Genomic DNA, 27313 nt, shown 5'->3' with positions numbered 1-27313 from the left:
AAATAATCAATATAGGTATTGCTTGACTTTTCACCTCAGCTGAGATCACAATTTCCGTTGCCAAGCAAGACGATTACTAAGAGAGCTGTTGCCGATTTTAAAACCTTTTTGGACTTGGTTGTTAAGTAGATCACTGCAGCAGTTAAGTGAATCACACTGCTGTTTAACTAAGATGATAAAATGACTGGAGATTAAAACATATTTATTTATTTATTTATTTATTATTTATTAATTGGACTTGTATGCCGCCCCTCTCTGTGGACTCAGTGCGGCTCACAACATATTAATAAAAATCACAATATATATATAAAATACATCTAAATCCAATTGACATAAATAATTAGTTTAACATATTTAATGTTTAATAATAATAATAATAATAATAATAATAACAACAACAACAACAACAATAATAATAATAGTTGTGGTTGGCTCTGGGCCAGTTCCTGCTTCGAGGACTGTGGGGGTTGGTTTGGGAGAATTCTCACATTACCAGAGACCGGTTTTACTGCCAACAGCTTCGGACAGTGAAGATTCTGTGTCAAGGGAAGATTATGGGAGTGAAGTAGGAACGGATGATGAGGTAGTTACAGGCAGCCTATTAGCTAATGATCCCATTAGTGAATCATCATTAGATTTGGAGGAAGAGGGATTCATAGATGCTCACAGGCACAGGTTTATGACGAGAACTGAACAACTGCACAAGTATTATAGAAGATAAGGGAGAACACCTGTGGTTGGGGCAATTAGGCTAATAGGGCTGCTGATAAATTGCCAGCATCGCTGCCTCTTGGTGTGGGAGATTATCCGTTTGGTGAGAGACGAGTGCTGATTTTGATGTTGAACTGCTTCAGGATTTACCAGGACTTTTGGAATATATCACAGTGGACTCTTGAAGGGGAGTGGCTGTGACGTCTTCACAGCTGCCTTTATCTGCTCTGCTTTTGTTTTTGCTTTTCACAGCATTCCAGGCTTGTGGTTTGTGGGAGAGCACTTTGGATGATTAAAGTGCATGTGTACAATATAAACAGACTCTTTGTTTACTTTACAACAGTGTGTGTGTGTTTGAATTTACACTTTGGACTTAATTGGGGCTCGTAATGTGCAGCCTGGCATAATAATAATAATAATAATAATAATAATAATAATAATAATATAATAATTTAAAAGAATTAAACATTTAAAAGTCATTCATTCAAATACACACTGCAAACATCCTACACATTCAATGGCCAGAAGCTGGGGTCTAGTGACTCCAAGTCTGGCGGCATAAATAAGTTTTCAGATTTTTATGAAAGGCAAGGAGGGTGGGGGCAGTGCGAATCTCTGGGAGGAGCTGATTCCAGAAGGCCGGGGCCCCCACAGAGAAGGCTCTTCCTCTAGGATCCGCCAAGTGACATTGTCTAGTTGACGGGACCGGGAGAAGGCCGACTCTGTGGGACCTAACCAGATGCGGGGATTCACATGGCAGAAGGCGGTCCCGTAAGTAATCTGGTCCCTTGCCATGTAGGGCTTCATAGGTTATAACCATCACTTTGAATTAGGCACGGAAACCAATTGGCAGCCAGTGCAGTCCACAAAGTGCTGGAGAAACATGGGCATACCTTGGTAGGAATGAACCATATGAAGAATGGTTGGAAGATTGGGGTTTGGCTAATCTAGAGAAAAGAGGGACTACAGGAGACATGTTAGCAGTGTCCCAGTATTTGAAATGCTGCCACAAAGAGGAAGGGGACAACCTATATTCCAAAGCAGCAGAAGGAAAAACAAAAACAATGGATGAAAACTAATTAAAGAGAGAAGCAACCTGGAATTAAGGAGAAACTTCTGAATTGTGAAGACAATTAACCAGTGAAACAGCCTTGCCTTTCAAAAATCATGGCTGCTCTATCACTGGAGGTTTTTAAAAAATAAACTGGACAACCACATATCTAAAATGGTAGGGTTCCCCTGCTTGAGCAGGAGGCTGGACTAGAAGATCTCTAAAGTCCCTTTCTACTCAATTCTGATTCTGATTCTGACCTTGGACCAGTCCTTCCTTCTGCAGGAAGAAGGAAGCAGTGGCAAAACAATTCTGAAATTTGCCAAAAAATTTGCAGGATGTAGTCCAAGAAGTTCCGAGAAAGCTGATTCAAGTGTACAGAATAAATAAATTGAAGAGCCTGGTTTCATAAGAGTGGTAACGCAGATACTCTATATAAAGATTCTTGGTTTCTAGGAGACCACAATTTCTGGAGACATATCTGATTTAAGAGGCAAGCTGGTTTACTCTTCCATGGACCTCTCTGTCAGCACCGCTCTTCTTCTGACCATCTTCTGCTGCCTGGGGAATACCGAAGCTCGAAATTACAAATATGTACTCTCTGTACCAAATGGTGGTCCCTGGGGTACCTGGGGCCCACTTGAGTTTTGCCCTGAAGGCTATGTACATGGCTTCTCCCTGAGGGTAAAAAAATATTTTTCAGATGCTCTTCTACTTCTTTCTCTTTCCTTGAAATTAACTCTTCAGTTTTTCACTTTGTGTTTTAAAAAAGGCCACAAGATATATGTTGATGCTTAACATTTTTTAAAAAATTCTATAAGCAAAGAGAGGCACCAGTTGTCCAATATTGATGGGTCAGTGTTGGAAATTCTCAGAATTGAAGGCTGAAAGGCACCAAGGGCGGAAGGACTGATCTTGAACTTTACCAGAGTCTTATTTTCTTAGGTAGAAGGAAACCAAGGAAGTGGTGATGATACAGCTCTGAATGGAATCCGTTTGCACTGTACCAAAGGCAAAACAATTGAGTCTACAGTTGGGCCGTGAGTAACTGACTTACTTGTACTGTTTTATTTTCTTATCATCAGGAATTGGGGAGTAGATACCTGATCCTTACTTTAACGCTACTGATTTCAGAAGAGGATGCACTGAATGAGAAAAGCTAATTTTCTGACATGGTTGTGCAATGGTCTCCCTGAATTAGCAGCTGAGACATGTTGGAGATTTGTTTATTCAAAAGAAGTCCCCAAATAGCTACTAATATTTTGTAATCGATCTCCAACACTTGCTCTTTCCTGACCTTCATTCATGCCCCCAACAGCCCTTTATTCACTTTAGTCCTGATTCAAATCAGGATTAGGGCAGCAGGGGGCCTATGATACGTTGTTCCAATTGTATTTGTTGAAAAATAATATTTCTCCAAAGAAAACCACGGGGAAGACCCACATGGCATCCAGAGGGGGACACTCTATATTCTTGTGAACTGAGATAGAAGCTTAGACTTTCAGTAAGAAAATGAGGCACTGAATTACCACAGGGGCCTCTATTAAAGTTTGTTGCAAAATTAAAAACCAGAAGCACACACAGAGGACTGATTCAGCTAGATTCAATAACTTATTTATAAACATAATAACAGATGTATTTAAAATACCATTAAGCAGATTATTTCTTCAAGTAAACACAAGCTGGAATTACTTTCATTTCAGCAGAGAGTACAGAGAGTGGACTGAGCCATGCTCAGATTTAACATTACTGTAAGTTCCAGTTTCGATTCTCTGCACAGACTCAGAAGTGGTTAACTCCCATTGGCCGACTTATTTGCTTTGCCTATTCATTGGCTAACCTTGTTAATATGGCTCTCCAGTCATGAATATTATAACAGCCTCACCTGCTGAATAATGACTCACCTCTTCACTAGTGGGTAATAGAAATAAAAGATCTTTTCAGGGGAAATGGTGCTTACGATACTGCAATTTCCAGAATAAGGAGTCTGTGCTCTAATGGTTTCTGAGTGTGATGTGGATTGAGAGTAGACTTAGAAATATGGTCAAGGGAAGGTTTGGGATTTTAAAAATGTATTCTTCATCCCCCCTCAGGAGATTATGGCAGCAGCCACAAGATCCTCTTCCCTTTCCCCCCAACTAAAACAGCCCAATGAGTTAGGTTAAAGGTAGGCAAAGTTGACTTTTCTATGACTCGTGAATTTCAACTCCCAGAATTCCTGAGCTAATCATGTTAGGTCAGTAATTCTGGGAGTTAATTAAATATTTGGGAATTTGGTTATTGAGTAATCTGGGGAAAATTTAGGAGGGTAATTATAGAGAGATATGGAGGAAAATGTTAAAACAGATGAGTTGGAAAGAGAAAAGGTTAAGGAGAATGGCTAAAATAAGAGCATTAAAAATGATGGTTGTTCCCAAGAAGATGTATCTATTTCAGGTATTGCTAGGGGGTTTATCAGCATCAAAATTAAAGGATTGGGATAAAAAACTTAATTATTGGGTTGAAGAAGATAAAAGACCGAGAGTAAGGAAAAAGTGGTTAAGAGCTAATGAAAAAGCGGGGTGATGAGGAAGTACCTGTTTGGAGCTTTATAGAGATGCGTTTCAAATTGAAAGATTAATGGAGTTGCAATTTCTTTCTTTCTTTCTTTCTTTCTTTCTTTCTTTCTATCTTTCTTTCTTTCTTTCTTTCTTTCTTTCTTTCTTTCTTTCTTTATTTATTTATTTATTTATTTATTTATTTATTTATTAGATTTGTATGCCGCCTCTCTCCGTAAACTCGGGATAAAACAATGTACAACAAATCTAATAATTTAAAAAATACTAAAAAACCCATTATTAAAAGCAAAAATACACACAACCATACCATGCATAAACTGTATAGGCTCGGGGAAGATGTCTCAATTCCCCCATGCCTGATGACAGAGATGGGTTTTAAGGAGTTTGCGAAAGGCAAGGAGGGTGGGGGCACCAAGGCGCAAGCAAGTAATATATATATATATATATATATATATATATATATATATATATATATACATACATACATACATACATACATACATACATATATATATATATATATATATATATATATAAAATATTAGTGCAGGCAGATGGGTGTGTGATCCAAGGACTGGCTAAATGATGGCAAAGTGAATTACAAGTAGATGTGCAAAAGATGAAGAATATAGTGGAGAATATAAGGAAAATTAAGAATACAAGGGTCAGGGAAATGAAAAGGAAAATATTACATAAGTGGTATAATACACCCGCTCAACTTGCATATTTTCAGCAGAATGTTAAGAATACTTGTTGGCATGGGTGTCAAGATAAGGGAGTGTTTATGCATATGTTTTGGGCATGCCCAGTAGTGCAGAACTTTTGGGGGAAAAGTGCAAGAAGACATTAATAGGATGTTAAACATACAATGGACAATTACAAAGGAAATGATGGTATTAGTTAAAAGGAATTAAATGGGAGAATTTAGAGAAATAAAAGAAGCAGTAATAGAAAGTGCTCAGGCGGTAATAGTCTTAGGCTTGAAGGATGTGACAAAATGGACAATACAAAAATGTATCGGTATATGGTAGATCATACTCAATTTGAGATTATTGATAAGAGGATGAATTCGACCAATGAAACTGATCTGCGGAAACTGATGGGACAATGGGACAAGGTAAGAGGATATATGGGTCAGTAGAATTCGAGACCAGGCTACAAAAATAAATAGGAATCACTTTATAATATGTAAATAGATATATTGCCCTTGAGTTAAAATGGTATATACAAAATAGGCCCCCATTTTGGTGGAGGAGTATGAATGTTGTTGGGTGGCAGGCACTAAGAACCCTGGGCACATTGTTATATGTTGTGTGTATGTTCAACTGGTTCCTAGTCCCAGATTTTAGCCATTATGTGTGAGTCTTGTGACCTGACGACAAGAGCATAATCTACAAACCAAAGAGATGTGTATCCATCCTTTTTTTTTGGCAGGTGGGGAATCTGGACCGCAACCCAGTTCTGTCAATCAGGCTACCTGGTTTCTTTTTCTCTGAGAGTGGAACTCCCTCAAGGAGATGGTGATGAAACCGCAGCTAACAACATCCAGTTTACCTGCAGTAATGGTCAAGCCCTGGTAGGCCATGGCAAGGATTGGGGTTATTTTGGCCCATGGACCAGTCGCTGCCCCTCAACTGGTATATGTGGGATACGAACAAAGGTGGAGGAAAGACAAATTAATGGTGATGACACAACACTCAATGATGTGGTGTTTTACTGCTGTTAATGGCTGATACATATTTTGTCACCATGAAATGCACTTTTGCTAGTAAAATGTGATAGTACAAGGTAACACTGTCCCCACATGTGTGTCTTGAAATGGGTTCAGATTGGAGAGAAAACAAATGTGGTGGCAGAAACCTCAAACTTTGCAAAGATTGGTGATTTCTTCTCTATCATTTTGAATCAAGTCGCAGAACCAAACTGTAATTCTGTATTCCTGCTTTCTTGCTTGCAAATAAAAATTATGTTGCATCTTCAAAGTTATGTCTTTCTTTCATTGAACCAGGTTTGGCCCACAATAATACATATGTATTTATTTGGGCTTATTTATTCTTGTACTATGCATTTCACTACAAAGAATACAGAAATATTAAAGAAAACAAACTATAGGTGGGCCAGCATTAGTTAAGAACCAACAAAAATTGATAATGTATGTTTTGAGGGTTGTTATTAAATGTTGAGAGTCTGATTAATGTAATTATGGTTACTAAAATGTTCAATATTATTGCTGTTATTTGGTATCCAAATACATATGTATTTGTTTGAGTTTATTTATCCTTGTACTCTGCTTTTCACTAGATAATACAGAAATATTAAAGAAAATAATTTATAGGTGGGCCAGCATTAGTTAAGAACCAATGAAAATTCATGATATATATGTTTTTATGAGATGTCTATAATGAGCTACAAAGGTTTTCTTTTTAGATAAAGCTTACAAATACACAATGAACTCAATCTGAGCACAATGAACTCTGAATCCATGATCTCTGAGTTGTTTAACAAAGTTTAGATGATATTGATAATGTTAACACAGTGATTATCAACACATCGCACTGAAATTATGCTCTGAAATAAAGCAATCACATGAGTCCCTACAAGCAAATTCTTCTACTAAGTTGAAGATCACAACACTGTGGGTTTTTCAATTTCAATTTTGTTTTCTGGGCTGTTCCCTCTCTTTATAAACAAAAATTTCAGTTACATCAATCATTAGCTTTCCTCATAAGTAGATCCTTTAAAAAAAAATAGTTATCTTTTATTTCAGTTTTTAAAATGTGCACTATAAATAGTAATAGGAAGCTAATGGCAGAAAGTGAAGAGGAATTAAAGAGCCTCTTGATGTGGGTGAAGAAGAAGAGTGCAAAAGGTGGCTTGAAACTCAACATTAAGAAAACTAAGATCATGACATCCAACCTTCTCAATTCCTGGCAAATTATTTATTATTATTATTATTATTATTATTATTATTATTATTATTATTATTATTATGTCAATACCACTCAGCAAACAAGATCACTATGCTGGATTTCGTATTTCATCACCAGTCGGGCACTTCCCAAGCACCTAGGACTGCGTGATGTAGTGGCGAATTATGTTTGCCCATCCCAGTAAAGCGTCCTTTTTGCAATTGACAGATGGAGATTTTGTCAATTCTGATGGTTTTCAAATGACTGTTGAAATCCTTTGGTACTGCGCCCAGTGTGCCAAGTACCACTAGGACCACTTTCACTGTCTTATGCCAGAATCGTTGCAGCTCGATTTTTAGATCTTCGTATTTCACTAATTTCTCTAGCTGCTTCTCCTCAATTCTGCTGTCCCCTGGGATTGCGATGTCGATGATCCATACTTTCTTTTTCTCCACAATCAGGATGTCTGGTGTGTTATGCTTCAGAATTCGGTCAGTCTTATGATAATGATAATGATGATGATGATGATGATGATAATAATGATAATGATATAATGATAATGATAATGATAATAGAAACATACAAACATAGAAGCCTGACGGCAGAAAGAGACCTCCTAGTCCATCTAGTCTGCCCTTATACTATTTTCTGTATTTTATCTTAGGATGGATCTATGTTTATCCCAGGCAGGTTTAAATTCAGTTACTGTGGATTTATCTACCACGTCTGCTGGAAGTTTGTTCCAAGGATCTACTACTCTTTCAGTAAAATAATATTTTCTCATGTTGCTTTTGATCTTTCCCCCAACTAATCATCATAATGATGATTAAAATAATAATAATAATAATAATAATTATTATTATTATTATTAATTAATTAATTTATTGTATGCCGTTCCTCTCCGAAGACTTGGAGCGGCTCACCACAGCAATGAACAATGTGATAATCCAATACTTAAAAACAACATCTAAAAACCCATATCATTAAAAGCCATACATTTCAATCATGCCCTACATAAATAAATCACATTAGCCTGGGGATACCTCAAGTACCCCATGCCTGGCGGCATAGATGGGTCTTCATAACTTACGAAGGGCAAGGAGGGTGGGGGGCGGTTCTAATCTCTGGGGGGAGTTGATTCCAGAGGGCCGGGGCTGCCACAGAGAAGGCTCTTCCCCTGGGGCCCGCCAGATGACACTGTTTAGTCGATGGGACCCGGAGAAGGCCAACTCTATGAGACTTTATCAGCCACTGGGATTCGTACGGCAGGAGACGGTCGCACAAATGGGGAAGAATTGGAGGTGACTTTACAGGAATTGTTCCCCTGCCCCCATCAATGTAAGATTGATGTTGACATGCTGACATTGTGACTCAGAGTTATTCAGCATTGGCAGGAACTGAGAGGGATATTTAGCTCTTTTCTATTTTATCAAAGAATTTGATACAGGGTGCGAGGAGAGATGGTCAGGTAAACTTTAATGCAGTTATGGCTGTACATTATGTTCAGCCAAGTTGTTGATGCACCTGATGGCTGCACTTCAAAAGGTAAGTATTGGCAGTGTTTATGGTGATGTTATGTGTGTGCAGCTTAATGTACTGTATACAGTGGTACCTCTACTTACGAACTTAATTCATTCCGTGACCAGGTTCTTAAGTAGAAAAGTTTGTAAGAAGAAGTAATTTTTCCCATAGGAATCAATGTAAAGGCAAATAATGTGTGTGATTGGGGAAATCACAGGGAGGGTGGTGGCCCTGTTTCCTCCCAGGAGATTCCTAGAGAGGCCCCAGGGAGGCTTCTCCCAACCTTTTCCAGCCCTTCTTCCTCCCAGGAGATACCTAGAGAGGCCCACGGAGGCTTCTCCCTGCCTTTTCCGGCCCTATTTCCTCCCAGGAGATTCTTAGAGGCCCCACAGAGGCTTCTCCCTGCCTTTTCCATTTACAGTTTCGGAGGCTTGGGTTTGTAAGTGGAAAATGGTTTTTGAGAAGAGGCAAAAAAAATCTTGAACACCTGGTTCTTATCTAGAAAAGTCTGTAAGTAGAGTCATTCTTAGGAGAGATACCACTGTACTTGGCAATCTCTGACCTATTGGGTTATACTTTGAGAGAAAGACAGACAGGCTGATGTGACCAAAATATTTAATTTTTGACTACAATTCTGGAAAGTTTTGTGATGAATTATGATCACATATGATAAACAGAAAAATAGCAAATAAACTTCAATAAGAACTCAATATTATTAAGGATAGTGTAATTATTACAAAATAACTTTGCTTATTTGAGGGTGGCTTGCTGATGTTGTTGGGAAAGTCAGTCCCATATTCCAGAGCTGGAGCTGTAGTCCCTTCCCTCCCCCCCCTCCTAGCATAATGACGAGCAATGGCCTCATCCATAAAATTTGTGGTGGCTCCGGAATCCACCAAGACGTGTGCTGGAATTAATATGTTAGGAATTAAGGTTGGTACTCTAATGACTGACTTTTGGTCTGAAACAAAGGACGCAGAAAGACAAAGTGCTTGAAGACAATTCTGGAAGATTGGTTTGCACATTAACTACTCTTGTCGACTCAACTAATATCCAAATAAATACAGTGGTACATCTACTTACAAATTTAATTTGTTCTGTGACCAGGATCTTAAGTAGAAAAGTTTTTAAGAAGAAGCAAATTTTCCCATAGGAATCAATGTAAAAGCAAATAATGCATGCGGTTGGGGAAACCACAGGGAGGGTGGAGGCCCTGTTTCCTCCCAGTAGATTCCTAGAAAGGCCCCACAGAGGCTTCTCCCCACCTTTTCTGGCCCTGTTTGCTCCCAGGAGATTTCTAGAGGGGCCCCATGGAGGCTTCTACCTGCCTTTTCCGGTTATAGTTTCAGAGGCTCGGGTTTGTAAGTGGCAAAAAAAATCTTGAACCCCTGGTTCTTATCTAGAAAAGTTCATAAGTAGAGGCGTTTGTAGGTAGAGATACCACTGTAGTAGGAAAAAATATAAAGTGATAGAAGCAGAATGCTTTTGGTTCTTTACAACTATCCTTCCTCTTTTCATCCCTTGTTAACAAAATAAAAGCACACACTCTTGTTCCCACCTACTTTGAACCTCCTCACTTGCCATCAAAATGTTTTGGTGATTGTCTACTCTTCTTAATTAATAGCAATGCTGGACTGGTTTTTTTTTGCAGAAGTCCATGCAGTCCAAACACAATGGTCCTTGGAACAAGATGTTAGAACATGTTCTCTTCAGATCATAAGTTATACTGAATATGGCAGATTGACTACAACTGATTAGAAAAAGTTTTCATGAGATTATTATTTCACTGTGATATAGTTCAGCAATTTGTTCTGACAGTTAATTTAGTTAGTTAATTAGTTTCAGCAATCAGTTTGAAAAGCATATTTTGAGCAATTAGCCTGAGCATTTGTTCTAGATTCACCTAAATAATCAATTCCAAAACTTAAACACAGTAAATGTACAGTCAGTAGAATTTCTTGGTTAACTCTTCTGGAGAAATATTAGACATAGACATATTGTTGTTGTTTTGTTTTTTTTAAATATACTTTATTTACAAATATAATAAAAAGGAAGGAGGAAATAGGGGGAGGGGGACAAAGCAAAAAGTCTGGGGTGGGGGAAAGGGAGGAAAGGAGGGGGGAGTACAAAGTCAAATCATTTATAGTAACACTGTAATACATATGAATTATAATGCATGAATTTCTTAAAAAGAGTATAAAGTTTCTTAATTTCTTAATCTTTATATGTATATATATTTTTAACACAAATATTGTATTTCTTAGTGTCTATAAACGTTAAAGTTGTAGTAGTAAAAGGAGAAGAGGGAAAAAAGAGAGAAAAGGAGAGAAAGAAAAAATCTGCGTTTAGCGCAGACGTTTTTAGGGACGACTTTTGTTTAAAAGTAGTGTGGGGAGTATAGAAGTAATATAATGAGTAGGTGTAGAGGTTAGTTGTTTTAGAGAAAGTTAATAGTCTTATAATGTATGTTGGATTGGTTGAAAGACAGATAAAAAGAGATTTGGTATAATTTTCATTGCAAATTTAATTGGTTTTTGGTGCTCCATTTTTAATTTGTTTTAATATTGGCTTGAGTGCTCGAAGGTACTTTTAATGGTGTAATGGAGTAAGAGTTTTACAATAAGTAGTTTTTGTATTTTTTTTGAGAAACCCATTTATACCAATTTTCCCATATTTCATAGTATTCTGAATCTTTTTTATTTTGTGCTTCCATTGCTGTTTTAGACATTTCAGCACATTCTATGATTTTTGTAATTATTATGAAAAAAGAGGGTGTCTGATCAGATTTCCAAAGGGAGGCATATGATATTCTAGCTGCTGTTATAATTTGTAGGATGAGATATTTTTGTGCTTTAGTAAGGTTTTGCCTAAATATACCTAAAAGATAAAGCTCCGGTTTGAGTGGTAGTTTAATTGACATGACTTGGTCGATTAGGTTTTGAATTGTTGTCCAATATTTTTGTACAAGTGGGCATGTCCACCATGTATGGTAGTAAGTTCCCGGTTTAGTTTTGCATTTCCAACAAATCGGTGAAAAGTTGGGGAACATTTTGGATATTCTTGCTGGGGGCAAATGCCATCGGTAAAACATTTTCATTTGGTTCTCTTTGTAAGACATTGCCGTAGAGACATAGACATATTGTTATGCACATTGTTGAATGTTCCCCCTTGCCAAGCTGACAGGTGGTGTTCTAAGCTCAGCTAGGGATCGAGGAGGATGCCCAAGTTGCGAACCCTCTCTGAGGGGGTCAAAAGCTCCCCCCACAGGGTAATGGATGGACAGATGGGGTTGTCTTTTGGAGGCAAAACCCACAGCCACTCCATCTTCTTGGGGTTGAGCTTGAGTCTGTTAACACCCATCCAAACCCTAACAGCCTCCAGACACTGGCACATCACTTCCACTGCTTTACTGAGTTGACACAGGGTGGAGATGTACAGCTGAATGGCACCAGTATACTGATGGTAACTCATCTGTGTTATTGGATGATCTGACCCAGCAGTTTCATGAAGATATTAAACAGCAGGGGGTAGAGGACTGACCTCTGAGGAACCTCACAAAGGAGGGACCTATGGGCCAACCTTTGACCTCCTGCCAACACCAACTTTGACCGACCAAAGGGATAGGAGGAGAATCACATAATACGGTACCTCCCACTCCCAATTGCTCCAGTTGGCGCAGAAAGATACGATGGTGGAGGAACTCAGGTTGGGAAAATTGCCCGGGAATTGAATGGCAGGCAAAAGTCACACTGGGTCAATATCCATGCAGGAAAAGCTCCATGAAGGAATTTTGCTCCACTACCTTTCCCAGGGCAACACTGATCGAAGGCAGGCACGATGTGGGTGGATGGTTAATTTGAATGTCTGATGCGAGGCAGGCAAGGGAGATGATGCCACCGCTGCCACTTCTTCCAGCAACGAGGATCCATCTTAGCTGCCGCCAACAACAGGAGTAGGAAGAATGGGAAGGGGATCTGAAACCTTCTAGTGGGATGCTGAGCAGAGCTGAGCTGCCCCCACCTTCTTAAACTGCTGGCTTCTCTTTAAGAAGGTGGGGGCAGCACCCCCTCCCCACCAGAGCATTCCAGTAGGGCACCAAATGGCTGCCCTTGGCTGGGTCCTAGTCTACCTGAATGATATTCTCATCTACACTGAGACCCCTAGTCTGCCAGGTACTAGAAAAACTTTTGATAACCAATCTGTATGTCAAACTAGCAAAATGTGAATTCCATCACACACGGCTAGACCACAGGATGCAGAATGCAGCCACGCGAGCTGTCATGGGTGTACACCAACATAACACCAACAGTCCATGCGCTGTACTGGCTACAAATTGGTCTCTTATCATAATTCAAGGTGTTGGGTATCACCTATAAAGCCCTACATAGCTTAGGATCAGACTATCTATGCGAAATAATTAAATAGTTTCCCATAGACACTTTAATCATTTTATGCTGTCTATCATTTGTCCTTTTTATGGCTATTCAAATAATGTGACTTAATCAAGTGAAAAAGAGTGCAAGCACCTATTTGAAAATGCTATCTTGGTCAGTAAGCCACCCAGTCATATGACCTTTAAGCCACCCTGGTCATATGATTCTTCCGTAAATTACTCAAGACCCACCTATACCGCCAGGCATGGGGGATTTGAGAAATCTTTCCCCCAGGCTCCTTATAATTTATGTTTGGTATGTATGTGTTGTCTGGTTTTAATATGATAGGATTTTAGTTATTTCTTTTAATATTAGATTTGTGCCACTATAATATTGTTTTTATCATTGTTGTGAGCCACCCCGAGTCTTCGGAGAGGGGCGGCATACAAATCTAATAAATCATTATTATTATTATTATGATTATCAAGCCACTGGCACCTGGTCACATGGTTGTCAAGCCACTCCAACCCGGTCACATGACCGTCAAGCCACACCCAGAAAATAAGCCACGCCCAATGTGGCAGTAAAACATTTGGCAGCCCATCACTGCACCTGGGTGTCATACATTCTAGTACAAATAATGCTACTAGAATTAATTATCGTTATTACATTCAATCAACTTATAGATTTCTAATAATCACACATAATCTGTATCATTAATGTGTATCCTTCCTGATGTTCACTGTGGCTTTTACAGTTTTTATAGTTTAGCATCTTTAATAAACATCATGAAACTAAACATCATGAAACATTAAGCTAATAATCACCTAAACATTCAGTGGACTAAAATAAAATGCAAACAAATTTTATTTATTTTCAGATAGCATCCAGAATCACCTGTTTTAAAATTTTCATGGCTCTACCCAGTGAATGATACAGAAGGTTCTGCCCCTACTTTTGCCCTGCCTACAAACAGAAGTTCCATTTAAATTCTTGCCCATTCTGGCTGTAGGATGATTAAGTGCAGGAAGACGGTAAGTATCAGTGCAGAGAAATATGGGTGGTTTTAGTGGTTTTGTTCTTGATCTAAGTATTAGTGTGAATGTAAAAGTGAGAGATGCCTTTCGCATTTCAGAATGAGGGAAAGACTGAGAAATTAAAGCAAAGAGAAAGAGAAGGCTAACGAGTCTATAGAGTGTGACATAGAAAAGCTACAGAGTAAGGAATACATTTGTCAAGCATCCTGAGGTACAACACTTAATGATTGTCATAGGGGTCAAATAAGGAATAAGGAAACAATCAATATTAGTAAAAATCTTAAGGATACGAGCAACAGGTTACAGTTATACAGTCATAAGTGGGAGGATATGGGTGATAGGAATGATGAGAAAAAACTAGTAGTAATAGTAGTACAGACTTAGTAAATAGTTTGACAGTGTTGAGCGAATTATTTGTTTAGCAGAGTGATGGCGTTTGGGAAAAACTGTTCTTGTGTCTATCTGTATTGGTGTGCAGTGCTCTGTAGCGACATTTTGAAGGTAGGAGTTGAAACAGTTTATGTATTTATTTCTACTCCTTCCATTCAGGAGCCCATTCCTCAATCCTGCCCGCCTCCAACAACAGTCTTGGCAGGAATCTTGAGGTGAGGGGGACTGTCGCAAAATCATCCACTGATTAATATATTCATTACTTTTTGCGGTTATTTCTTGTGCTGCTTAGTATTAATGCTATATTTTGTTATATGTTACATGTCATATTTATTTATTGATTTGATTTTTATGCTAATGTTATATGTAAATTCCCGCCTTCAAGACCAGCCTGCTTTTGTCTCTCATTTCAAAGTTAGACTCAGTTTGTATTTACACCTTTTTGTTACTTTTAGAGCAGATAAACAGAAAGGATGGGGTGCATTTTGGCTTGCAACAAGTTGTACAAATGTTGGAAATAATACAAATTGTTTCTCGGCATAGCTTTGTCAGTATCAACTCGGCAATTCGGACTGATTTGGTAGGAATTAAAGTTTCTGCCAGATTAAGAAAATTATGTATTTGAGTTTATTGCTGATCTCACATTCTGATTTCTTGCTGTAATCCAGAAATCCTCTAAGTTGCTCATTGTGGACAGGAGGCTGGGGACTGACTGGTGCTCTAGTCATGTCTTTGGTACAAAGCCAACTGGGATGGTCCTGCTATCTCACCTCTAGACAGAAGGAAGAAGTGACAAACCATTTGTCAAATCTTACCAAGAAAACCGCAAGATTTATTTGTTTGTTTATTTATTTATTTATTTGATTTCTATGCTGCCCTTCTCGAGGCGACTCAGGGCGGTGTACAGCATTATAAATGCAACAATGTATATAAAGAAATCTAAATTACTTTTAAAAAAGAACTATGCAAAATTACTAAAAGTGTTAGAAAACTCCATTTACAGTCATATACATTCATCCAATTCAATCATTTATAATATCAATCAGAGACAATCTCATCACTTAGGGTCCCCATGCCCGCCGGCAGAGGTGGGTCTTCAGAGTTTTATGAAAGACCAGGAGGGAGGGAGTGATACGCATCTCGGGAGAGAATTTGTTCCAGAGGGCCAGGGCCACCACAGAGAAGGCTCTTCCCCTAGGTCCCGCCAGCTGACATTGTCTGGCCGACAGGACCTGGAGAAGGTCGACTCTGTGGGACCTAACCAGCCACTGGGATGCATGAGGCAGAAGATGGCCCCAAAGATAGTCTGGTCCCAAGCCATGTAGGTCTTTAGATTAAATCCAGGCACCTCCCTGGAATTAAGGGTGATGGAAAGCCACAAAAGAAAAGATTTGAAAAGCATGATTTCATGATGGTGGTATTGCGGATAGTTTATAACTGATTTCTGGTTTCTAGGACACTACAATTTCTGAAGAGTTTTCTGTTTCAAGAATCAGAATGGTTTCTGTGGGACTCTCTGCCAGAGCTGCCCTTCTCTTGACTATCTTCTGCTGCCCATGGATTACTGACTCTCGAAAATATTCTTCCAAGCTCAAAGTGCGAAATGGGGGAGTCTGGGGTGAATGGGGCCCAGCTTCATTTTGTACTTCTGGCTGTGCTGTTGGCTTCGCCCAGAAGGTAAATGTTTACTTTTCTGATGCGCCTTCAATTGTAAATATTCTCTTAAAATTCGTTCTTCAGCTTATTTTTCGAGAAGGGCAATCAAGAATTTTAATTTTTTTTTGAAGTTGATTGCCTATCAGTGTTTTTTTTATTATTTTTAAAAATATTTTTATTTACAAATATACAAAACATAAAAAGAATAATCAAAACAGATAACAGTTAAATCTTAGTATAGTATAATATATAACAGTTTATAAACATATAGATTTATAGAGAGGGGGGTAGAAGAGGGATAAAGAATAAATAGGGAAAGAGTGAGAAAGGAGGAGGGGAAAGATAGGAAGACAAAGGAAAGAAAAGAGATAGAGAAAGTAAAGGGGTGGGTGAGTGTACGGTGAAGCTGTGTTGAAAACGAGAACTAATTTCTAATTTGTTAGCTCATTACCTTGGTTTGGATTGGTCATATAGATAGGTAAATGCTTATTTTTCGAGAAAGGCAATCAAGAAGTAATTGCATTGAAGCATTACATTTGATTCGATAATGTATTGAGTCTAGAGTGGAATATTGGGTGGCAGATCTAATCTTGATCCAATTCATTGTCTAATATTTATGGGTTAATGTTGGAATTTCTGAGGATTGAAATCTGAAGGACAGCAAGTGGACAAAGGCTGATCAAGGATCACTTTATCAAGGTCACATTTTCTTAGGTGGATAAACATAAACCTGCAACTGACAATACAGCTGTGAATGGAATCCGCTTGTACTGCAAAGATGGCATAGAAATTGAGTCTAAAGTTGGACCGTGAGTTACTGATTTTCTCATCATATTTAATTTCCTTGTCATGAAGACTGGGAGAGGAGATGACCTCTCTGAATGAGCTGTTGATGCTGAGATATGGATGAGAGATTTTTGCATTCCTGAATTTATTAATTTATTAATTCATTGGATTTATGAGGATTCGAGGTGGCTTACAACATATAAAGAACAATGGACATCGAAATCCAATTAATTAAACTAAAAAAATCTAAAAACCTGAAAACCAATTAAAATGCACTCATATCCATTCAGTCAACAAACTTGCCATACACTCGTTGTCTAATGACCCCAAGCCTGGTGGCATAGATGAGTCTTCAGAGTCTTATGAAAGGCAAGGAGGATGGGGGCATTACGAATCTCCGGGGGGAACTGATTCCAGAGGGCTGAACCTCTGGAATCATGTGCAATGCTGTAACTAATAGTTTGTGGGCTATAGTGAGTGTATCTAGGTGGTTCTACCCTAGCATGCATTTTCTCCAGCAAGACCTCTTGTGGACTTTAGTCTCACACATATTTCTTCCATTGTGCAGTTCAGGATCCTATTTGCCTTCCTTATAACTAGAAGACCTCCAAGGTTCCTCCCAACTCTGATATTCTATATTGAGTGTCCAGAGGTATAACGTAAAATAGAAAAAAACCCTCTGCATTTGTTTGCTTTTATGTCCTCCTCCTTATGGATGTTTGAGTTACGGACCAGGTTATCTCCGGAATCGCCTTCTGCTGCACAAATCCCAGCGACCAATTAGGTCCCACAGAGTTGGCCTTCTCCGGGTCCCGTCAACTAAACAATGTCGTTTGGCGGGACCCAGGGGAAGAGCCTTCTCAGTGGCGGCCCCGGCCCTCTGGAACCAACTCCCCCCAGAGATTAGAATAGCTCCCACCCTTCTTGCCTTTCGCAAGCTTCTTAAAACCCAACTGTGTCATCAGGCATGGGGGAATTAAGATATTCTTTCCCCCTCGGCTTCCACAATTTATGTATGGTACGTTTGTATGTATGATTGGTTTTTAAAATAAGGGGTTTTAGCTTTTTAGTATTGGATTGTCGCACGTTGTTTTTATTACTGTTGTTAGCCGCCCCGAGTCTACGGAGAGGGGCGGCATACAAATCCAATAAAATGAAATGAAATGAAATACTAATAACAAGCAATTAAAAGTTAGTGAAGAGCCATTATACTACTTAAAATGGATTAACTCCCACTGAAAAGTCTTGATTAAATGGAAATAAATAAATAAATAAATAAATAAGTACGTACGTACGTACGTATGTACATACGTACATACCATCCATCCATCCATCCATCCGTCCGTCCGTCACATACATACATGCATGCATACATATATACATACATACATACATACAATACATACATACTGGATTATGAACCTGACATGGATTAGGAGAAGTCTTGGCAAAGAGGTCAGGGAAAGAATTCTTTACCCCATTTTTCCTAGGGGTTTGTGCCAGATGCCCAAAGACCCTTTCCCTTAATTTTTACTTTACAACAGCATCAAAGAATTAGGTTGATTATCAACTTTTGACCCAGAGTGATAGGAAAAAGTAGACTTTCACTTGATTCCTAGCCCAAGATTTTAGCCATTGTGTCTGAATCTCTTGAATTGATGACAAGTATTTAAAGATTAGATTTATTGGATTTATATGCCGCCCCTCTCCGCAAACTCGGGGCGGCATATAAATTTAATTTAAACACTAAAAGATGCTTTTCTACCTTTGTCTTTTTTTTTGGCAGGTGGGGGGAGTGGAACGGAAATGAAATGTGCCATAAAGGCTGCCTGGTTTCTTTTTCTCTGAGAGTGCAGGGTCATCAAGGAATTTTTGATGATACATCAGTTAACAACATCCAGTTCAAGTGCAGTGATGGTATTAGCCTGAGAGGCATTGCCAATAAAAATGGTAAATTTGGCCCATGGAGTCGGAAATGCCCTTCAGGAGGTATATGTGGAATGAGAACAAGGGTGGAAGATTCACAGGGCCCTTTTGCTGATGACACAGCACTCAATGATGTGGTTTTTTACTGCTGTCAATAATTGATACATGTTTCCTCACCTATTAATATACTTTTGCTATGCGTCCTCAAAACTGTTAATTATAATTAAATATTAACTTGAGAATAATGTGTATATTTGTGCATAATGCAGTAGTATAAAGTAACCATTCCCCCAGGTGTTCAAAACAGTCCATATTGGGAAGGCATAAGGGAGGTAGCAGAAACCTCAAGTATTACAAGTGACCGACCATCTTCCCTCTCATCATTTTGATCTAAGTCACAGCATCAAAGTAAAATACCATACTATTCTTGCTTGCATGCAAATAAAATTCTGTTGCACCTTCTGTATTTGGTGGGACTATGAATAAAATTTCTTCTGCATGATATCTGTTGGTTTTCAAGGACTTTGTCAACCTGATGTTCCCAATTATTTTTGCTGCTGAACGCTTAACCCAAATAGACTTTGGAAAGGCACTATGCGACCTTAAACCTTCTCTATCAATTGGGTCTGATGGTCTATGTGCATACTTCCTAAAGAAGCTCTCCATAGCCATAGCTGAATCACTAATCTCACTACCAAAGCGATGGTCAATTACCCTCCACCTAGAAACTAACAACCTACTCACTAACACACAATTTGGTTTCAGAAAAAAATTATCTTGCTATCTGCAACTCCTTCACTGCAAAAACATATGCATTACACATCTTGATCATGGCAAATTAATAGATGCAATTTACATTGACTTCTGTAAAGCCTTTGACTCAGTGGTTCATGACAAACTACTTCTAAAACTCAAATCCTATGTCATTTAGGATCCCTCCATAGCTGGATAACTGTGCTCCTATCAAACAGAGAAGTTGTCAAAATAGGGAGTGCCATATCTAATCCTGTTCTGCTTAAGAGCGGCATACCCCAAGGCAGCGTACTAGGACCAACACTCTTCATACTCTATTTAAAAGACCTTTGCGATCACATCACAAGCAACTGCATTCTCTTCACTGACAATGTAAAACTTTTCAAGACCACTGAAAACACAGCTACTCTCCAAAAAGACCTTGACTTTGTGCATGAATGGCCAAACATCTGGCAACTCCAAATCTCAACCAAAAAATGCTCTGTACTACACATTGGCTAAAAGAATCAAAACACCAAATACAAGCTGAATAAACAAGACCTTACAGACAACCCTCACTCCATAAAAAACCTTCGAATACTCATATCAAATGACCTAAATGCCATACCAATCCTTTTGCCAGACCAATCCTTGAGTACAGCTCATATGTCTGTAACCCACATCGCATTTCTGACATAAACACTCTAGAAAATGTCCAGAGACACTTTACTAGAAGAGCCTTCCACTCCCCCACTTACAACTGAATACCCTACACAACTAGACTTACAATCCTAGGTTTAGAAAGTTTAGAACTATATCGCCTTAAATATGACCAAAGCATAGCCCCTAAAATCATATGCTACAACATCCTTCCTGTCAACGGCTACTTCATCTTCAACACAACAACACACGAGCACACCACAGATACAAACTTAAAGTAAACAGCTCTAAACTCGACTGCAGGAAATACGACTAGCTAACCGACACATGGAACTCACTGCCAGACTTTCTAATATCATCACTTAACCCCAAAAATGTTACTCTTAGACTATCCACTTTTGACCTCTCCCGATTCCTAAGGGAGTTACTAAGGGACATGCAAAAATATAGTAGAGTGCCTTCCGTTCCTTGTCCTAATGTTTTTCTTTTCCTAGTATCATGTATATAAATATTATTATATCTTTGTATACCATCAATATGTACTTGACAAAACAAAGAAACTAATAAATATACATGTCCCAGGATGAAGTTGAAGGACCCAATCTGGGTTGGTCATTGGGACCGAGGATTTGTCTTCCAAGCTTTTGGACTCATGTTGAATCCCATCTTCAGGGAACCTCTCTCTAGCAGAGGGGGAGGTAGTCAGTGTGTGGTCTTTATAGTATCTATTGTAAGTTAGAAGTTCAGCATTCAAAAATGTCTAAGCATTTCTGAATTGAACTATGTGGAACAGAGTCAAATGCTTTCTTATAATCAATCCAGGCCATTATTATTTTATTAAATTTTAAAATAGTTTTTAAATTGTTTTTTTCTTTAACACCCATAAATGTTTGGCATTGGACCAGAGTACCTCCGGAACCGCCTGCTACCGCACAAATCCCAGCAACCGATAAGGTCCCACAGAGTTGGCCTTCTCTGGGTCCCGTTGACTAAACAATGCCGTCTGGCGGGCCCCAGGGGAAGAGCCTTCTCTGTGGTGGTCCCGGCCCTCTGGAATCAACTCCCCCCGGAGATTAGAACTGCTCCCACCCTCCTTGTCTTCCGTAAACTACTCAATACCCACCTATACCACCAGGCATGGGGGATTTGATACATCATTTCCCCAGGTTCCTTATAATTTATGTTTGGTATGAATGTGCTGTTTGGTTTTTTAATTATGATAGGGTTTTTAGTTATTTTTAATATTAGATTTGTGCCATTATAATATTGTTTTTATCATTGTTGTGAGCTGCCCCGAGTCTTCGGAGAGGGGCGGTATACAAATCTAATAAATTGAATTGAATTGAATTGGTGATCAGTATATTGTCTGGGTCAATATATTTTAAATACAGTATTACTACTAATATTATTTAGATATGCATAATCATATTCTTTCAACTTCTAGCGTTTGTGCACACATGGTAATTATGTGTTCTATTATATCAATATACAAAATACAATTTTCCATAATAGCATTTATAAATTTATTGGCTGCCCATCTTACTACACATGCAAGTGAGATCCTGGATCCAGTACTGCTCAACATGTTTGTAAATAGCATGGGCAAGACCATACACAATCGGATTATCAAACAGCAAACTTCTCTGAGGATTAAATCAAAGTTCAAGGAAGATCAGGACAAAGAGCAGCAATGTGTAGAAAGCCGCAAGATGAATTTGAACAGGGAAACCTGATAAATAATTCTGTAGGAAAATCTATTAACAAAATTTATAGGACTGCCCACGTCACTCAAAATATCTCCAGGCAGCTTATAGAATTAAAAAACCCCAATGACAAAATTCAATAAGTCCTTCCCTATCCAGCTCCATATCAAGCAATCTCCTTGATTGGATAGATTTCACTCAGCTGTTCCCCAAGGGCAAACCATCTATCCAGGGACTTTTGAAAGAGTATCAATTGAAATACCTTGAACTGGGCCCACACCAGAAGTCATAATCCCTGTGGCATGGTCTGGCCACTTCAAGAAAGGGGTGGGTTGATGCCCCGACAGGGGGGGCACAGTGGGGTAGCGAAAATGGAGCTCCACCCCAGAGCACTCATTTTGCACAGAAAGATGTTAAAAGAAATGCAGGGCATCTTGCATAAGCTACGGCCACAGTGTGGTAGTAAAAATTTTGGTAGCCCTTCACTGAATATTACATTCCGTTCTGGGCACTGCAGCTTTGGAAGAACATGGATGAACTGAATGTACAGAAGAAAGCAATTAAGATGTTAAGTGACTTCAGGGAAACAGATATGAAAGGACTAAACGTATGAGGAAGTATAATTCAGCCTAGAAAATAGGAAATTATGGGACAATAATTGCCCCCAAGTGTTTGAAGAGCTGAATGCAGAAAAGAGGGAAGTCTTGTGGGTTTCATTCTTTAAGAGGATACAAGATGGTATCTACAACTGATTAGAAAAAGTTTTCATGAGATTATTATTTCACTGTGATATACAGTAATACCTCATGATACGAACTTAATTGGTGCAAGGAGGAGGTTCGTAAGACGAAAGGTTCGTAAGACGAAACATTGTTTCCCATAGAAAACAATGTAAAGTCAATTAATCCGTGCAACCAAACCCCGCAAAAAAACGGCTTTCGGCGACTGCTGGGAAGCCGCGCGGCTGTTTTAAAAGGTGACAGCCGGCCTGGGGGGCTTCCCAGCACCCCCCTGAACCCAGGTTTGGGGTTCGGGGGGGGTGCTGGCAAGCCCCCCAGGCCAGCTGCGACCTTTTAAAACACCCGCGCCGCTTCCCAGCTGTCTCCTGAAGCCGAACGCTAAAGCCGAACTTCCGCGTTCGGCTTCGGGAGACAGCTGCGAAGCGGCGCGGGTGTTTTAAAAGGTCGCAGCTGGCCTGGGGGGCTTCCCAGCAACCTCCCGAACAGAACCCGAGGTTCAGCAAAATTTTGCCTCTTCTTACGAACTTTGTTCGAGTTACGAACTGGCGTTCGGGAGGCTTCTGGGAAGCCACGCCGCCCGGCTGTTACCTTTTAAAACAGCAACGCGGCTTCCCAGCAGTCTCCGAACGCTGGTTCGTAACTCGAAAAAAGTTCGTAAGAAGAGGCAAAATTTTTCTGAACCCCGGGTTCGTATCACGAGTTGTTCGTAAGACGAGGGGTTCGTATCTTGAGGTACCACTGTAGTTCAGCAATTTGTTCAGACAGTTAATTTTCAGAAATCATTTCCGCAATTGGTTTCAGCAATCAGTTTGAAAAGCATATTTTGAGCAATTAGCCTAAGCATTTGTTCTAGATTCACCTAAATAATCAATTTCAAAACTTAAAGACAGTAAATGTACAGTCAGTAGAATTTCTTGGTTAACTCTTCTGGAGAAATATTAGACATAGACATATTGTTATGCACATTGTTGAATCTTCCCCTTTGCCAAGCTGACAGGTGGTGTTCTAAGCTCAGCTAGGGATCGAGGGGGATGCCCAAGTTGCGAACCCTCTCTGAGGGGGTCAAAAGCTCCCCCCACAGGGTAATGGATGGACAGATGGGGTTGTCTTTTGGAGGCAAAACCCACAGCCACTCCATCTTCTTGGGGTTGAGCTTGAGTCTGTTAACACCCATCCAAACCCTAAAAGCCTCCAGACACTGGAACATCTCTTCCATTGCTTTACTGAGTTGACACAGGGTGGAGATGTACAGCTGAATGTCATCAGCATACTAATGGTAACTCATCTGTGTTATTGGATGAACTGACCCAGCAGTTTCATGAAGATATTAAACAGCAGGGGGTAGAGGACTGACCTCTGAGGAACCTCACAAAGGAGGGACCTATGGGCCAACCTTTGACCTCCTGCCAACACTGACTGTGACCGACCAAAGAGATAGGAGGAGAATCACATAATACGCTACCTCCCACTCCCAATCACTCCAGTTGGTGCCGAAGGATACAATGGTGGAGGAACTCAGGTTGGGAAAGTTGCCCGGGAATCGAATGGCAGGCAAAAGTCACGCTGGGTCAATTTCCATGCAGGAAAAGCTCCATGAAGGAATTTTGCTCCACTACCTTTCCCAGGGCAACACTGATCGAAGGCAGGCACGATGTGGGTGGATGGTTAATTTGAACGTCTGATGAGAGGCAGGCAAGGGAGATGATGCCACCACTGCCATTTCTTCCAGCAACAAGGATCACGGATTTTGCCACCTTGGATGCCGCCAACAACAGGAGTAGGAAGAATGGGAAGGGGATCTGAAACTTTCTAGTGGGATGCTGAGCAGAGCTAGGCTGCCCCCACCTTCTTAAACTGCTGGCTTCTCTTTAAGAAGGTGGGGGCAGCACCCCCTCCCCACCAGAGCATTCCAGTAGGGCACCAAATGGCTGCCCTTGGCTGGGTCCTAGTCTACCTGAACGATATTCTCATCTACACTGAGACCCCAAGTCTGCCAGGTACTAGAAAAACTTTTGATAACCAATCTGTATGTCAAACTAGCAAAATGTGAATTCCATCACACATGGCTAGACCACAGGATGCAGAATGCAGTCACGCGAGCTGTCATGGGTGTACACCAACATAACACCAACAGTCCATGCACTGGCTACCAATTGGTCTCTTATCATAATTCAAGGTGTTGGGTATCACCTATAAAGCCCTACATGGCTTAGGACCAGACTATCTATGGGAAATAATTAAATAGTTTCCCATAGACACTTTAATCATTTTATGCTGTCTATCATTTGTCCTTTTTATGGCTATTCAAATAATGTGGCTTAATCAATTGAAAAAGTGTACAAGCCCCCATTTGAAAACTTATCTTGGTCAGTAAGCCACACAGTCATATGACCTTTAAGCCACCCTGGTCACATGATTCTTCCGTAAACTACTCAAGACCCATCTATATCGCCGGGCATGGGGGATTTGAGACTCCTTATAATTTATGTTTGGTATATATGTGTTGTCTGGTTTTAATATGATAGGGTTTAATTATTTCTTTTAATATTAAATTTATGCCACTATAATATTGTTTTTATCATTGTTGTGAGCCGCCCCGAGTCTTCGGAGAGGGGCGGCATACAAATCTAATAAATCATTATTATTATTATTATTATTATTATTATTATTATTATTATTATGATTGTCAAGCCACTGGCACCTGGTCACATGGCTGTCAAGCCACTCCAACCCGGTCACATGACTGTCAAGCCACACCCATAAAATAAGCCACACCCAATGTGGCAGCAAAACCTTTGGCAGCCCATCACTGCACCTGGGTGTCATACATTCTAGTACAAATAATGCTACTAGAATTAATCATCGTTATTACATTCAATCAACTTATAGATTTCTAATAATCACACATAATCTGTATCATTAATGTGTATCCTTCCTGATGTTCACTGTGGCTTTTACAGTTTTTATAGTTCAGCATCTTTAATAAACATCATGAAACTAAACATCATTAAACATTAAGCTAATGATCACCTAAACATTCAGTGGACTAAAATAAAATGCAAACAAATTAGATTTATTTTCAGATAGCATCCAGAATCACCTGTTTTAAAATTTTCATGGCTCCACCCAGTGAATGATACAGAAGGTCCTGCCCCTACTTTTGCCCTGCCTACAAACAGTTTAAATTCTTGCCATTTAAATTCTTGCCCATTCTGGCTGTAGGAAGATTAAGTGCAGGAAGTCGGTAAGTACAGTATAAGTGCAGAGAAATATGGGTGGTTTTGTTCTTGCTCTAAGTATTAGTGTGAGTGTAAAAGTGAGAGATGCCTTTCGCATTTCAGAATGAGGGAGAGACTGAGAAATTAAAGCAAAGAAACAGAGAAGGCTAACGAGTCTATAGAGTGTGACATAGAAAAGCTACAGAGTAAGAAAGGATTTAAAAAAAAACCCAATCTTATGGTGCATGTGCCTATTTTGAATGTTGAAAACATTTAATGGGCACCCTTTGCAAATTGGCTGGCTTGGTAACCTTTCCTAATGTACAAAGTTATCCCAATACAGCCCATGAATCAGAACGCAAACTGTCCTTTTAGATTTTTTGGCATTTTCATAGTGTCCGAAAGCAGGATTTCCTCAATGCAAGGGGCTAGAATAGAATAGAATAGAATAGAATTCTTTATTGGCCGAGTGTGATTGGACACACAAGTAATTTGCCTTTGGTGCAGATGCTCTCAGTGTACATAAAAGAAAAAGAAACATTTGTCAAGAATCATGAGGTACAACACTTAATGATTGTCATAGGGGTCAAATAAGCAATGAGGAAACAATCCATATTATGTGTGCCCCTTAGAGACCTCGTAGGAATGGGGTGAGGTCGACTGTAGACAGTCCAAGGTTAAAGTTTTTGGGGTTTGGGGAAGAAACCACAGAGTCATGGAGTGCATTCCATGCATTGATCAATCTGTTGCTGAAGTCGTATTTTCTGCAGTCGAGTTTCGAGCGGTTTGCAGTACATTGAGTTTGAATCTATTTTATGTACATGTGTTGTTGCGCTGAAGCTGAAATATTCATTCATCAGTAGGACATTAGGGTAGATGATTTTATGAACTACATTTAGATCAGATCGAAGGCGATGTAGCTCTAGGTTTTCTAAGCCCAAAATTTCAAGTCTGGTGGAATAAGGTATTCTGTTGTGAGCAGAGCAGTGGAGGACTCTTCTTAATAGAATAGTATAGAATAGAATAGAATAGAATACAATAGAATACAATAGAATAGAATTCTTTATTGGCCAAGTGTGATTGCACATACAAGGAATTTGCCTTTAGTGGCGATGCTCTCAGTGTAAATCAAAGAAAAAGATACATTTGTCAAGAATCCTGAGGTACAACACTTAATGATTGTCATGGGGTCAAATAAGGAATAAGGAAACAATCAATATTAGTAAAAATCTTAAGGATACAAGCAACAGGTTACAGTCGTACAGTCATAAGTGGGAGGAAATGGGTGATAGGAATGATGAGAAAAAACTAGGAGTAATAGTAGTACAGACTTAGTAAATAG

At 39.4% G+C, this 27313-nt stretch overlaps 2 protein-coding genes across 2 annotated transcripts; both read left to right on the top strand.

Annotated features, from left to right (window-relative positions):
* Positions 1–2240: 2240 nt before the first annotated feature.
* On the top strand, positions 2241–6302 carry LOC139166332 (vitelline membrane outer layer protein 1-like). The gene is made up of 3 exons (XM_070749726.1): positions 2241–2446; positions 2708–2802; positions 5755–6302. The coding sequence occupies exons 1-3, from the start codon at positions 2276–2278 to the stop codon at positions 6044–6046; spliced, it is 558 nt and encodes a 185-aa protein (XP_070605827.1). The 5' UTR covers positions 2241–2275; the 3' UTR covers positions 6047–6302.
* Positions 6303–16047: 9745 nt separating this feature from the next.
* Positions 16048–19076, top strand: LOC139167110 (vitelline membrane outer layer protein 1-like). Its single transcript, XM_070751537.1, has 3 exons — positions 16048–16227; positions 16921–17015; positions 18779–19076. Exons 1-3 carry the CDS (start codon positions 16048–16050, stop codon positions 19074–19076), a joined length of 573 nt encoding a protein of 190 aa, XP_070607638.1.
* Positions 19077–27313: the final 8237 nt, after the last annotated feature.

This window comes from Erythrolamprus reginae, chromosome 4 (assembly GCF_031021105.1).
Source record: "Erythrolamprus reginae isolate rEryReg1 chromosome 4, rEryReg1.hap1, whole genome shotgun sequence".
Taxonomy (NCBI): domain Eukaryota; kingdom Metazoa; phylum Chordata; class Lepidosauria; order Squamata; family Dipsadidae; genus Erythrolamprus; species Erythrolamprus reginae.
The sequence above is the reverse complement of the archived record's forward strand: the minus strand, read 5'-3'. Positions and strand labels throughout refer to the sequence as shown.

Bases quoted from the DNA above. Each gene is read 5' to 3' on its own strand.
- LOC139166332 (XM_070749726.1), top strand. From the start codon at position 2,276: ATGGACCTCTCTGTCAGCACCGCTCTTCTTCTGACCATCTTCTGCTGC. The intron at 2,447-2,707 runs GTAAAAAAATAT...TTATTTTCTTAG, and splicing joins TACATGGCTTCTCCCTGAGG to GTAGAAGGAAACCAAGGAAG. The intron at 2,803-5,754 runs GTGAGTAACTGA...TTTTTTTGGCAG, and splicing joins ATTGAGTCTACAGTTGGGCC to GTGGGGAATCTGGACCGCAA.
- LOC139167110 (XM_070751537.1), top strand. From the start codon at position 16,048: ATGGTTTCTGTGGGACTCTCTGCCAGAGCTGCCCTTCTCTTGACTATC. The intron at 16,228-16,920 runs GTAAATGTTTAC...ACATTTTCTTAG, and splicing joins CTGTTGGCTTCGCCCAGAAG to GTGGATAAACATAAACCTGC. The intron at 17,016-18,778 runs GTGAGTTACTGA...TTTTTTTGGCAG, and splicing joins ATTGAGTCTAAAGTTGGACC to GTGGGGGGAGTGGAACGGAA.